General features: G+C 36.2%; 1 protein-coding gene across 7 annotated transcripts in view; it reads right to left on the minus strand.

Annotated features, from left to right (window-relative positions):
- Positions 1-13,045, minus strand: part of HMBOX1 (homeobox containing 1) — a 207,405-nt gene that overhangs the window by 57,475 nt on the left and 136,885 nt on the right. For all 7 annotated transcript variants that reach the window (XM_027598025.2, XM_027598024.2, XM_027598026.2 and 4 more), the window contains exon 5: positions 10,983-11,093. In XM_027598025.2, the coding sequence (XP_027453826.1) occupies positions 10,983-11,093 (111 nt within the window). The remainder of the gene's footprint in view (positions 1-10,982; positions 11,094-13,045) is intronic.

A 13,045-nucleotide genomic window follows, 5' to 3' on the forward strand; every position in this document is an offset into this window, starting at 1 on the left:
CCTAGGCCTCTCATAGTGCCTGCCCCATGCCAATGCTAACTGTTGCTGTGAAACCATTGCCTAGCCTCTGTGCCAGAGGGTACAGGCACTGAAGCAGTTTGTACTGTGGGGGAAAAACAATTTGACCCAAACAAAAATCCAAAGGGACAAAAACTCTTCCTTAAAAAGTTTATCATTAATTACTTCAAAATGTCATTTTGGGGGGGGGGTCACTTGTCTTTTATCTTTGTTTATGTCATTTTTTGAAACAAAGCCCAAAATCTGTCTCTTTAGGGGAAAAGGGAAGTATGGTCTTTGGACCAATGACAACTTAATCAGTCTCTTCTGAAAAATCTTTCTTGAAATTTCTGACAGTTTAATCTTTTGAACAATATACACTATATGATCAGAACCTTTCATTACCACTCAAAGGACTCTTGTTATTGAGAAAATGGAGCCCTTAAATGTATGCAGGTAGGAGATGAATTTAAAATAACCCTAATTGTTGTAAATTCTTAAAGAAAAAAGTCAAATATAGCATCAAAAACAGTAAGGTAGTATTCGACATGATTTTAGTCTACTAGTTAACTAAAATCAGATCTCCATAGGTCTACTATGTGTTAAAGCTATACTGTTTTCTGTTACCAGTTGAATGTAATAAAACCAATGGGGGAAAATGTAATTGGGATGTTTTATTAATTTAGACTAGCCTTTTCTCAATGAACTGCTGATGATGCATGTATTCATTAGTTCACCATTTATCAGTATTTATCAAGGGGGGCGTCCCTTTCTTTTGGCTTGCTCTAGGTTAGAAGTCAGAAAAAACAAAACAAAACAAACCCAAAAAACAAAAACAAAAAAACCCAACATTGTCTCTGACCTCTGTAGAGTTACTTCAAAGAAGTTAAATATAACTTGGTATGTGTTCATAAAGTTCAATCTCTGGATCTCCCATTGTTCCTTCATTCTTTATACTGTTAAATTCATCTTCCCAAAGCATAATTATGATCATAGCATGCCACTGACCAAAAGCCTTCAAAAAGTTCCCACTGCCTATGGAATAAAATACAAACTCTTAATATAGCCCTAGAAAGACTGGTTAGATATTGTTAGAATTATGTGCAATAATGCACATATTAATAAATACATATTTATTTCTTCATAAGAATCATACTTTATTTATTGTACCTTGTAATTAATAACTTGGATAGTATTTCTACTTTGCTACATGCAGATCTCTTTGTAGATCCCCCTTGATAGCTACATATTTATAATATGTATTACAGAGGCCCAATATTTTAACCAATCCGGATTTTCCTCTCCAAACCTGTTGTCTTGTAGCCCTTCCCATCTGAGTAAATGACATCCCTATTCTTCAAATTGCTTGGCTCAAAGTTCTCAGATTCATCTTTGACCTCTCTATTTCTCCCAAATACCATATATCTAGTCCATAGGCAACACTGTCAATTTTATCTTCAAAGAATCAGATCAATTTGTATTACTTTAACTAGCTTTAGAATAAGCCAGCATCATCTCTCTGAAGCATAACTTCCTGGGAAAGGTTCCAAATATGGCCCTTCATAATAAGTCACACCTCCTGGTAATCATACCCTTGAATTCTAAGCTGGTCCTGTGACATGTTTTGACAACAGAAAATGGAAACAGTGCGAGGTTAGATCATAAGACCCTTTGCAGCTTTTAACTAGATCTTCTGCATGCTGGTTCTGGGGGAAGTGAGTTGCCATATTAAGAAGTATGACTAACCTGAGACTACGATATTGTAAGGAAGCCCAAGCTAGCCACATGGGGTGAAAGATGCCCAGCCAGCCCCCAGGTGCCACAGTTGAGGGAAAAAAAAGCCATTCTGGGTATTCCATTTGCAGCAGACACCACGTAGAGAACTGTATAGCCCAGCAGACAGGGAGAAATAAGGCCCTAGGCATACAGTACCAATACGGCCATGCGGTAGTCAGCCCCCAAGGTGGTTCCAAAGGATCCCTGCCTCCTAGTATTCACCTGTTGTGTAGTCTCTTCCCATACTATATACCAGGATTAGTCTGTGTGACCAATAACATATGGAAGAAGTCATATGTCATTTCTGACATTATAGAATACACCATGGTGTCTGTCTTAGCAGTTCTATCTCTTAGATCACTTGCTCAGGGGAAAAATAGCTGCCCAATTGTAAGGACACTCAGGGAGCCCAAGTGAGAGAACGTGAAATCCCTGGCAAAGGGCAGGAAGGAAACTGGGGCCAGCCAACACTCAACGGTAGTGGTCAGTGGCAGACTGTCTAACTGGCTGACAGCTCAACTACAACCCCATAAGAACTCTGAGCAGAACCATTTAAGCTAAGCCACTCCTGGATTCCTAACCCACTGAAATTGTAAGATAATAAATGTTTGTTGTTTTTAGCTGCTCAGTTGTAGGGTAATCTGTTACACAATAACATAAAACAAATATAAGACATTATAACCATCTCCAGTTATTTCCCCATATTCCCCAACATACTGAGTATTAGGAGTATTACTAATTATTCACATTTATAAATTTGGCAGGCAAAAAAATTTCCTTTAATAAAGAGATTTCACTGTAAGAATGAGCATCTTTTCTCATTTACTGAACTAAAAAATATATCTTCTTGTGAATTTATATCTTTTGTCTTTTCTTTTGAGTTACTCTTCTTACTGGTGTGTTGAAACAATACCAATTGCTAGTCACACAGATTGCAACTTTTTTCCCAGTTTGTCATTCGTCTTTTATCTTTATTTATGGTGTGCTTTCTGATTTAAATCTTATGTAGGCACAATTGTCAACCTCTTCTTTTGTGTTCAATATGTTTTGTATCATTCAGAATATTTTTATAGTTTTCTTCTTGTTTAAACCCCTAACAGATATATGGTTTCCTGTTGTGTGTGATGTAAAGTAAATATTTAACTTCTTCCTCAAATGGACAAGGATGTCATCACACAATGCTTTAGAGATTCATGGCTTAAATGTATGACAGACTATGTCTGGCTGCCATATAAATAAAGTTTTACTGGATCATAGCCATACTCATTCATTTACATGTTAAATCTATATCAAAGTTTTACATTTATATTACATTTGCATCAAAGTTAAAGTTTAGGCATAAGGAAAAAATATAGGGTTGGAGGGTTTCAAAGTCTTTGTTTTGGTACTTTTCTGCATGTGTGCAGTGACTTCAGCATAACAAGGGCTCTGGAATCTACCTAAGTTACATTATGTAAATTTTGTTCAACAGTCATGATAAGAGGTCCAAAGCAGAGTCAAGCAGCTATCATGGCTGAACAAGACGGAGGTAAAAACAGACTGGGCAAGGCAGTAGGTCCTCTCATCCAAAGCCTGGCTTCTGGTAAAAGGATAGTTTTAGGGTTTCAGTGGATGAAGGATAGGGAATAGGTCAGTAAATTATAATTAGTAAGCTACATTATAACTATGGCATGTTTTCTTAGTTGAGTGATAAATGGGTATAAATAAAACAAAGAATACAAAGAGTCTTAATCATGAGATTGAAGAAAATAAATTAACTGATAATAATGGTTCTTTCTTGGTATTGGGGTTTATTGGTCATGTAACTATGCTTCTTTATAATATTCTATATTATCCAATTTTTCTATACAAAAGAAATTTAGGTGAAATAAATTACTTTAAAAGAAATCAAGACAACTTATGCACAGACGGGTGGAAACTCAATAATTTCAAACGCGTAAACATACTGAATTTGAAACATAATATTATCACATTACTTTTGAGGGTTTTTTTTCTTGCTCCTTTTTCTTTTTCAATGTAGCAGTATTTAAAAATAGCACAAGCAGCATTTTGGAAACACTCCAATAAACACAGATTTGTTCTAGAAAGCTTAGTTAATCTTGCTCTAGTCAAAGTGGATGGAGAGCAATGAATAACCCAAGAATGGGTTCAAAATTATAGACTCTGACAGAAAAATACAAAGATACTAGAATGCAGGAACAATGTAATTTTAAACTCCTCTGAAGTGAAATGCGAGATTTCTGGATTGGCTAAAGAACCCACTTTTTTCTTCCTTACAGGAAATGTGCTACCTATTTTCTTTACAGAAAAATTTTTTTTCTGTCTTGTATCTGGGCTCTCATTAAGAACAAAATATTGCACATTTATCTAGCAACTCTAAACCCAGGAGAAAAAAAAGTCTTTTTCTAATTTGCTGATAGAGTTTTAAATTTTGATAAATGTTCTCTTTGTACAGATAATTTTCTTAACAGGTTTACTTCTGAGTGAGCCTTTGCCAGTCAACTAATAGAGTGTCTATAAGCATGTCATTACTATCCCATTCACAGAAACTAGCTTTTCCAAAAGTAATTTCTCATCATCCCCTATGTCACACACATGATTTCCCTGAGGCTCTGACACTCTGCAATAGTGAAGGGAGGAGGCACTACTTCTGATCTCCAAATTTACTTCATGTGCTTGCTATATGAGCCTCCTGGCAAACTTTATTTATTTAATTTAGAAATAGGCAGAATCAGTGCCATGAGCCAAGAGGAACTCAGCAAACCCTGTCTGCTACAGTAATGTTTAAATTAGACAAGGGAAAAGACTGCTGAGCTTAATTTGATTAAATAAAGGGGTTTCTGATGTCAACCATGCTGAATTTAGTACCCACTTCTTTTAAAAAATAGGCATTTTCTTATAAACGTTTTCATAAGAAACAAGATAAAATGTGTTTGATCAGTTTCCATCAGTCTATTTTATTCATACTCCTTGGCAGGCTTTGGGGTATGCTGGGAAATTCTAATGATGGGTCTGTTTATCAGAGAACAACAATATATCTCTATCTATTGGATTATCAGTAAAAATAACCTAAATATCACCCTATTATTTTTCTTGCTGAGTCCACTTAAAGAGAGACTTAGAAAAAAAAAAAAATCCTGTATCCAATGGATCCAGAGTGAAGAGGTTTTAAAAGAGAACTTCAATCACGGTATACAGAGAGAAATGCACTGAGCCCAAGAATAGAGGCAGAGAATGTACAAGTGTTTTTTATTTATTTTCTAAATGCTTACATTTAGAGAAAAGAAAAAATGTACTTCTTCATTTTGTGATTTTTCTTAATTTTGCATTTTTTTCCCAGAAGATAGCAATGGGACAGTACCATTTGCATTTATTCTGATGAGCAAGTAAAGTTTGTGAAATAAAAGGACTTCCTATCAATAAGCAGGTCTGGACTATGTGAACCTAGGTTCTTCAGTTTTTTATATCTAGAAAGCTGTTAACAAGGCAGATTAATTTCTTTTTTGCCTATCTCTTTCCTTCTCTCCCTTCCTTCTTTCCCTTCTTCCTCCCTCTCTCCTTTTCATGAAACTGTATGTACCTTTTGAATATATAATGCAAGTACAAAATTTATAAAGACACAAAAGGTTATATAGTTAACAGTCTCCCTGCCACCCTATATTCCCAGTCTCTCAGAGCCTCTACAGAGCCTTCTTATCTCCAAATACAGCCTGCTAGAGATGCTCTGTGCTTACATAAGCATATATGTGTGTGTATGTATTCCTTCTATATAAATGACAGTATACTGTATCTATTGTTTTGTACCTTACTTTATTCACTTATGAATTTGATATTCCTACATATAAATTCAATTCATATAAAGCCCTCCTTTAAAAAAATAGCTATATAGCCTCCTTACTATTCCATTGTACAGATGTATCATTTATTTAACCAGTTTGTGACTGAGGGACATTTAGGTAGATTCCAATCACTTCTGCACTGACCTGCAAAGAAGATTCTCATGTACTATAAGCACCTAATGACCAGACAGTGGGTAAGCTATTTTTAGGTGCTAACATAATTTTAGTTCATCTTATCCAAACACAATAGTAGTTTCACAGTGTCCACGAAGAAGGAACAATACAATTCTTAAGCTATTTTATTTATTTTTAAAGATTATATTTATTTATTTGACTAAGAGAGAGCATGCGCACAAGCAGGTGGAGTGGCAGGCAGGAGCCTGACATGAGGCTCGATCCCAGAACCCTGGGATCATCACCTGAGCCGAAGACAGAGGCCCAACCAACTGAGCCACCCAAGCACCCCTCAAAGGTTATTTTAAAGTCAACAAAGCTGCATTCACCTAGAAAGAATTCTATCATATTAGGTCTTACAATAAAAGTAAAAATGCAAAGAATAACTTCTAAATATTAAATTTTAATTGCTAATATTTGATTACTGTTGATGCTATGAAAACTACCAATTGACAATTACAAAGTATCCTCTTCTCTTCAGCTAACTTTAAATTCTGTCCTACAGAACCCCTATGGATTTGGTTTTCAAATAAAAAATAGAAAGTCCTTTAAAAAGGGGATAATCATTAGCAATATAACTTCACTGAAAAACAAATGCATATAATTAGGGAAACTTATTCTTTTTAATTTATTTTTAAGTAAACTATACACCCAATATGGGGCTCAAACTCACAACCCCAGATCAAGAGTCACATGCTCCACCAACTGAGCCAGCCCAGGCGCTCCTAGAGGAACTTATTCTTAAAAGGAGGTACTATCTCCTTAAAGAAAGCAACTCCTTATCAACAGCTGGATGAATACTGTTAGTCCTTTCCCATTTTCCTGTTTCAATGCCCTAGTTCCACCTTCCTCCAATTTCCTGATCATGGTTTAGCCTAACTCTGGTTCCAAGACAAATTGAAATAAAAAATAAGATCAAAAACATAAACAAAACAGTAATTTTTTTTTATTTTTTTATTGTTATGTTAATCACCATATATTACATCATTAGTTTTTGGTGCAGTGTTCCATGATTCATTGTTTGTTCATAACACCCAGTGCTCCATGCAGAACGTGCCCTCCTCAATACCCATCACCAGGCTAACCCATCCCCCTACCCCCCCTCCCCACTAGAACCCTCAGTTTGTTTTTCAGAGTCCATCATCTCTCATGGTTCGTCTCCCCCTCTGACATACTCCCCTTTTCTTCCTCTCCTGTTATCTTCTTCTTTTTCTTTTTTCTTAAAATATGTTGTTATTTGTTTCAGAAGTACAGATCTGTGATTCAACAGTCTTGCACAATTCACAGCGCTCACCGTAGCACATAGCCTCCCCAATGTCTATCACCCAGCCACCCCATCCCTCCCACCCCCAACCACTCCAGTAACACTCAGTTTGTTTCCTGAGATTAAAAATTCCTCATATCAGTGAGGTCATGTGATACATGTCTTTCTCTGATTGACTCAAAACAGTAATTTTTTAATAAAAAATAAAGCTTCTTCTGAAGCTGCAGAAGAACATTGTATCACCCCAGAGCTAAAAACTGGATTCTTTTTTTTTTTAATAATAGGTGCTCTTTTTTATTTATTTATTTATTTATTTATTTGAGAGAGAGAATGAGAGAGAGAGAGCACATGAGAGGGGGGGAGTGTCAGAGGGAGAAGCAGACCCTCTGCTGAGCAGGGAGCCCGATGTGGGACTCATCCAGGGACTCCAGGATCATGACCTGAGCTGAAGGCAGTCGCCCAACCAAGTGAGCCACCCAGGCGCCCAAAACTGGATTCTGATAGCCGTATTCTGCAGATCACCTGCAGGGGCCTGAGAGCTGCACCTTAGTCCCCTTCTACCTTCTGGTCAGTTCATTTTCCTGGTGTCCTAGTCCCTGTCTGGGATTGGAGCCCAGCGCTGAAATCCCAGTGTGGGATGGGAATTTACCTCACCAACTGATTAGATTGTATGTCAAGGCACTGTTCTATGTGCCAAATCCAAGAGACAAAAAAATCCCTTCTCTTATGGAGGCTGATGGCCTGACACAGTTGGGGCTAGTTTTTGTCCTCCAAATTCTTCACTGTTCTGCCCTATATATTTTTGAACATCTTGACAATCCCTTTGGTGTTCCCCCCATGGCAGTCAACTGCTGCAATGTGACCAGGTTTATGAAAGCCCTAGGTACAGTTCCTTATTTACCTAGCCAAATCTTTGCTATCAGCCTAAGCTGCTCTATTAAGCACACCAAGTGCGAAGTTTTTGTTACTTGCCATCTGATTTGCTTTGCTGTGTGTGAGTCAAGGGAGAAGTGAAGTCTTTGGAAAGATTGCTTAGAGCTGAATTTGAAGTGTTGTCTCAAGTATGATTTTTTTAAGACTGTCCAATATGGTAGCCACATGTGGCCACTGAGCACCTGAAATGTGGCTGAATGGAAATGGTATGTGCTTCAAGTGTAAAATACAGACTAGATTTCAAAAATCAGTACAAAAAGAAAGGAGGAAGGAAGGAAGGAAGGAAGAAAGGAAGGAAGGAAGGAAGGAAGAAAGAAAAGAAAGAGAGAGAGAGAAAGAGGAAGGAAGGAAGGAAGGAAGAAAAGAAAGAGAGAGAGAAAGAGGAAGGAAGGAAGGAAGGAAAGAAGGAAGGAAGGAAGGGGGGTGCCTCAGTCAGTTAAGTGTCTGACTCTTGATCTCAGCTCAGGTCTTGATCTCAGGGTTGAGTTTAAGCCCCACGCTGGGCTCCACAGTAGGTGTGGAGCCTACTTAAAAAAAGAGAGAGAGAAAGAGGTCTCTGTAATTTTTAAAAGTACTGATTAAATGTTGAAGTGTTAATACATATTTGCTAAATATATTAAAATTAATTTTAGTTATCTCTTACTTTTTAAAATGTGACTACTAGATAATTTTAAATTATGTGTCATTTAAATAATATTTCCACTGAATTGTGCTGCTTTAGAACATTTAGCTAATGGCAACAACAAGAGTCATTATTTTGAGAGATTTGCTTACATAGCGAGCTATCATTAGAAGAATACCTAAAAATGAAAGTTCTTTGCAGAAAAACTGCTAGCTAATAAATGCTGAAGGATTGCTAAATAAGATCATGATTATTTTGCAATCCCTAATGGAATAACTCATTTAGGTAAGCATCAGTTGATGCTAAGACTACTGACAAAAGGTTGCTGTAGAAGAGGATATCCATCCAGTGGCAAAATGATGTCCTATAGATTATTTACAAATTGCAAAGACAAGATCTGGTGGTCATTACTTTAACAAATGATCAAACTTAGCATATGATAGTGCTTGCTACAACTTGACATTACATGCCTCTTCATATATGAGGTAAATGTTACCGACAAAGCATTTTGTCCCAATGTTTTATTGTGAATTTTCAAACACACATACAGCAACAATGAAAGAATTTTATGATGAAAATCTATACTCAAATCATCTAATATTTTACTCACTTTATCACATTATCTACCCATCTCCTTAGCCATTTTATTTTGTTGCATTTCAAAGTACATTGTAGACATTACTACATGCCCTTTCTAAATAATCTATGAAGTGTTCTTGCCAAAAATGTTTAACCTGAATCTAATCAAGTCTCTAAGCCTACCTTCTAGTTTACAGGAAATACAGGGGCTAGAGAGGAATAAGTTAATTCACACTAAGAGGAAACAGAAAAATCCAGAATATGGGACATTCTGTAACATTAGATGGTTTAAGAAGTGTATGTTATAAAAAAAAGTTTGAATGACTAGATTTAAGAGTCTAAAGAGACATGTAACAAATTCCAATTTGTCCACCTAAATCATAAATCACTATTTTTTCAGATACTGTTTAATAAAAAACCCATTCTTGTAACAATTAGAGAAATATGAATATAAACTAGATGTTAGATGATATGGAATTATTATTAGTTTTCTTAGATGTGGTAACAGACTGTGGTTATGCAGGCGATTACCCTTTTTTTCAGATGAATGCTGAAGAGAAAGAGATGTATTTACATGCATATACATACATAGATTTTTAAATTTATTCATTTATTTATTTTCTAGGGATAAGGCAAATATAGCAAAATGTTAACAATTATTGTATCTAAGAAGAGAGTAAACAGGTGTTCACTGTGCTGGTCTTTCAACTCTTCTGTACATCTGAAACACTTCAAAATAGAAACTGGGGGGCAGGGTAGATAAAAAAAAAACCTCATTGTAGAGAGGCTGATATGGTTTGTTCTGTTTTGTTCTGCCTGGGGCTTTCAGATCAGGAATGTGATCTTTAAAAAAAAAAAAATCTTAGCACACACACACATACACACAAATATGTTTCTCTAAATTATTTCCACCTCAGAGTCAATGCCATTATTAGCTAAGTCTTCAATAGGCAATATTCCAACTGATGATTTAATCTATAATAAGCAAAGGCTTTAATGCTGTAGTATTACAGAAGACAGTTCTCCAATCATAAGGCTAAACTTGAGATCAGGCTCATCACCACCAGTCTGTGTAATGTATAGATGAAAAACAGGTTGCCACACAACTTCAGACTTTATATACCACTTGTTAAAAGTATCCTACCATAGATCTTGCCTATTTCTGGCAACTTCAGACATAAAGGTTTTGGTGATCTTTTTCCTACAGATTTCATTCTACTTTCCAACCTATTGCTGCTTCCAAAGTTATCAGGGCAGCTTCACCCTAAAGTCCAAAGACATGCTCATCACCCAGGTAATTAGAAATAGAAAATCATTAGCAGAGATCACCAGACACAGTATAGCAATAACTAAATAAAAGTATGAAATTTACATTACTAACTAAAATAACATTTACAAAAATAAAAAACCAGGTATGTAATCTTATGTGTGTACCTACAGTTGAAAAAAAGAAAACAGCCACTGACAATTATGACCTGTTTTCAAAGTATCGTTAGAAATAGCATATAACCTGGAAACAAAGAGGTGCCTTGGAGGAAGGAGTGAAAATGACTAATAGTATTAGACACTAAACTAAAAAATAGTATAATCAGGGCTCAGGTTTTACAGTTTATGCTCTTTGGGTGAGATTGGGCACATTCAGGGTGGTATGGCCATTGGCAAGAGTGCTCTTTGGGAAAAAGGAACAACAGTAAAGTATGAAATCACCTTAGTGAAGATCAATCAGCACAGATTTAATAAAGTAATTAATTACATTTGTCTTGTTTCAGATGCAATAAAATAAGGAAATGATATTTACCAGGGTTTGTCTTCTCAAGTTGATACCATCGGTAAAATGCTCTTTTCTTCTGTTCACTCAGGTCTGATCCCTGCTGCAACAGCCAGTGAGAGATCCGGCTCTGACTGATACCTGTGGAGAAAGAGAAACAGCTGTTGCAGGTACTGAAAGTACAGGGAAGCTGAGGGTTCTGTTGGTTCTAGGTTACTGGGTACTTTATTCTCTGTGTTAACTCTATAATGAAGCAACTCGAGCAAACTCTGTAATACTGGACTTCTTTGTAAAGACTGACACTGCACTGTGCAGAATATACAGAAATGATCTACTAGAGGTCAAAGCATTTTATTAACTAAGACATGAAAGTGGTCTCTAAAATTAATCCATAAGCTAGGTTCATGTGAAATAAATGAAGAGATTCCTAATTACTAGTTATATGTCGGAAGTTGATTAGATTTGTATTCCTACCACCACCACCTGCAGCCCAATCCTGGTTGAAAATATTAGAACTTTTACCAGATACTGAGAAGAAAGGGGAAAAAAAAAATCAAGCCAGCAAGTTTTGCTATTCATTATCAACACTGAGAAAAAAGATTTAGGGCCTGAGAAAGGAGAGGTCATTGAAAACGGCGTCTTCAATAAGGTTTCTGGCTTATTCGTTAATTCATATAGGCATTTTCAGACTCGTTACTATTACTGCAGATAACAAAGAATTGGAAGAATTTTAGTGTTATGCTGCAATACGACCTCTTAAGAAATCTCAAGAGGTAAAGACATTTTTCTAAGACACAGACTTATAAAAAAACTGAACAGAATATAAAGCAGTAGTTTTCAGCTACCTCTAAGAAGTTTTTGACAGCAATTAATTAGAAATGTGAAAAACCTCCACATGTGAAAGTAAAAAAGCATGACTAAAACTTAACAGTATGAGAATCACATGCTTCTTCTGATCATTATAGCTATTCCAAAAATGAATAATTCAACATACAACTGCAAAAAGCAAAGAATAATAGGAAAGATAATACTATCTTATGCGCCTATAAGGCACTTTCCAAAAGACTATTCAGCTATCATAGAGGGTTAACAGTATCTAAATTCTCCCAAGGAATTACGTACGGTAACTGGATGGTACTGAATGCCACCTGTGCCAACAACTCTTTAAAGCTATAATGCACAACAGGAAGAGTGGTTATCAGGAAGTAACACATCTCCTATCATGAGAAGGAGCAGGAGGTCTGGTGATCACATTTAAGTCATTAAAAGCAAGCCCCCAGAGTTTCATACTTTAAAAAACCTATGTTACAAGAAAATTGGGAGGAAACTGGGGAGAGGAGATTTGTTAAAAGAGAGGTTGGGGTTTGAATCATGTTTCTCTGATTGGAAATACCTTTCATTTTCAAAGGGTGAAAGTCAAACAGTTTTCCAAAACCTAAGTGATCACACTCTCAAGTAGTTCACACGGTAGTTTTCCGGTGGACTGAGGATCTATGTGATGCAGGTGCAGCAGCTAGCACGGTATGCTTGTTATAAGAGAATGCAAATTATTCTGGATAACTAAATTGGCTGTTTAGCAATGCTATCACCAAAAGTAGTTTCAGACATTATACTACTTTTTACATTACTTTTAAATAGGAGTGAAAAAAAAAAACATTCACCACCACAAAATCAAAATTGGTTTTCATGTCATAAAATGAAACTATTTTATATGGATTCTTCATATTGGTACCATACTACTCAGAAACAGAGGAAATGTGAGAAAAATCTGTTAAGGAAAAAAAAAGAATATACAGAGATTCTGAAACTTCCAGGATTGACTCTTCTGCACACAGTCAGGTCACAGAGCCCACTAGATATTGGAGCTGTCCAGGTTCTGGCTGTGCTGTAGGGAAGGAAGAGGGCAAATGCCCATCAAAAGATTAAATTATGGTCTATTCACATAATAAAATACTGGGCTGACTTTTAAAATGTTCTAAAACAGCCATCAAAAACAAACACTAACACAAAAACAAACCAAACAAACAAAAAGCCATCAATTCCAGGTGCTGGCAAGGAAGTAGAGTATATGGAACTCTCACACTGCTGACAGA

This window comes from Zalophus californianus, chromosome 2 (assembly GCF_009762305.2).
Source record: "Zalophus californianus isolate mZalCal1 chromosome 2, mZalCal1.pri.v2, whole genome shotgun sequence".
Classification (NCBI taxonomy): Eukaryota; Metazoa; Chordata; class Mammalia; order Carnivora; family Otariidae; genus Zalophus; species Zalophus californianus.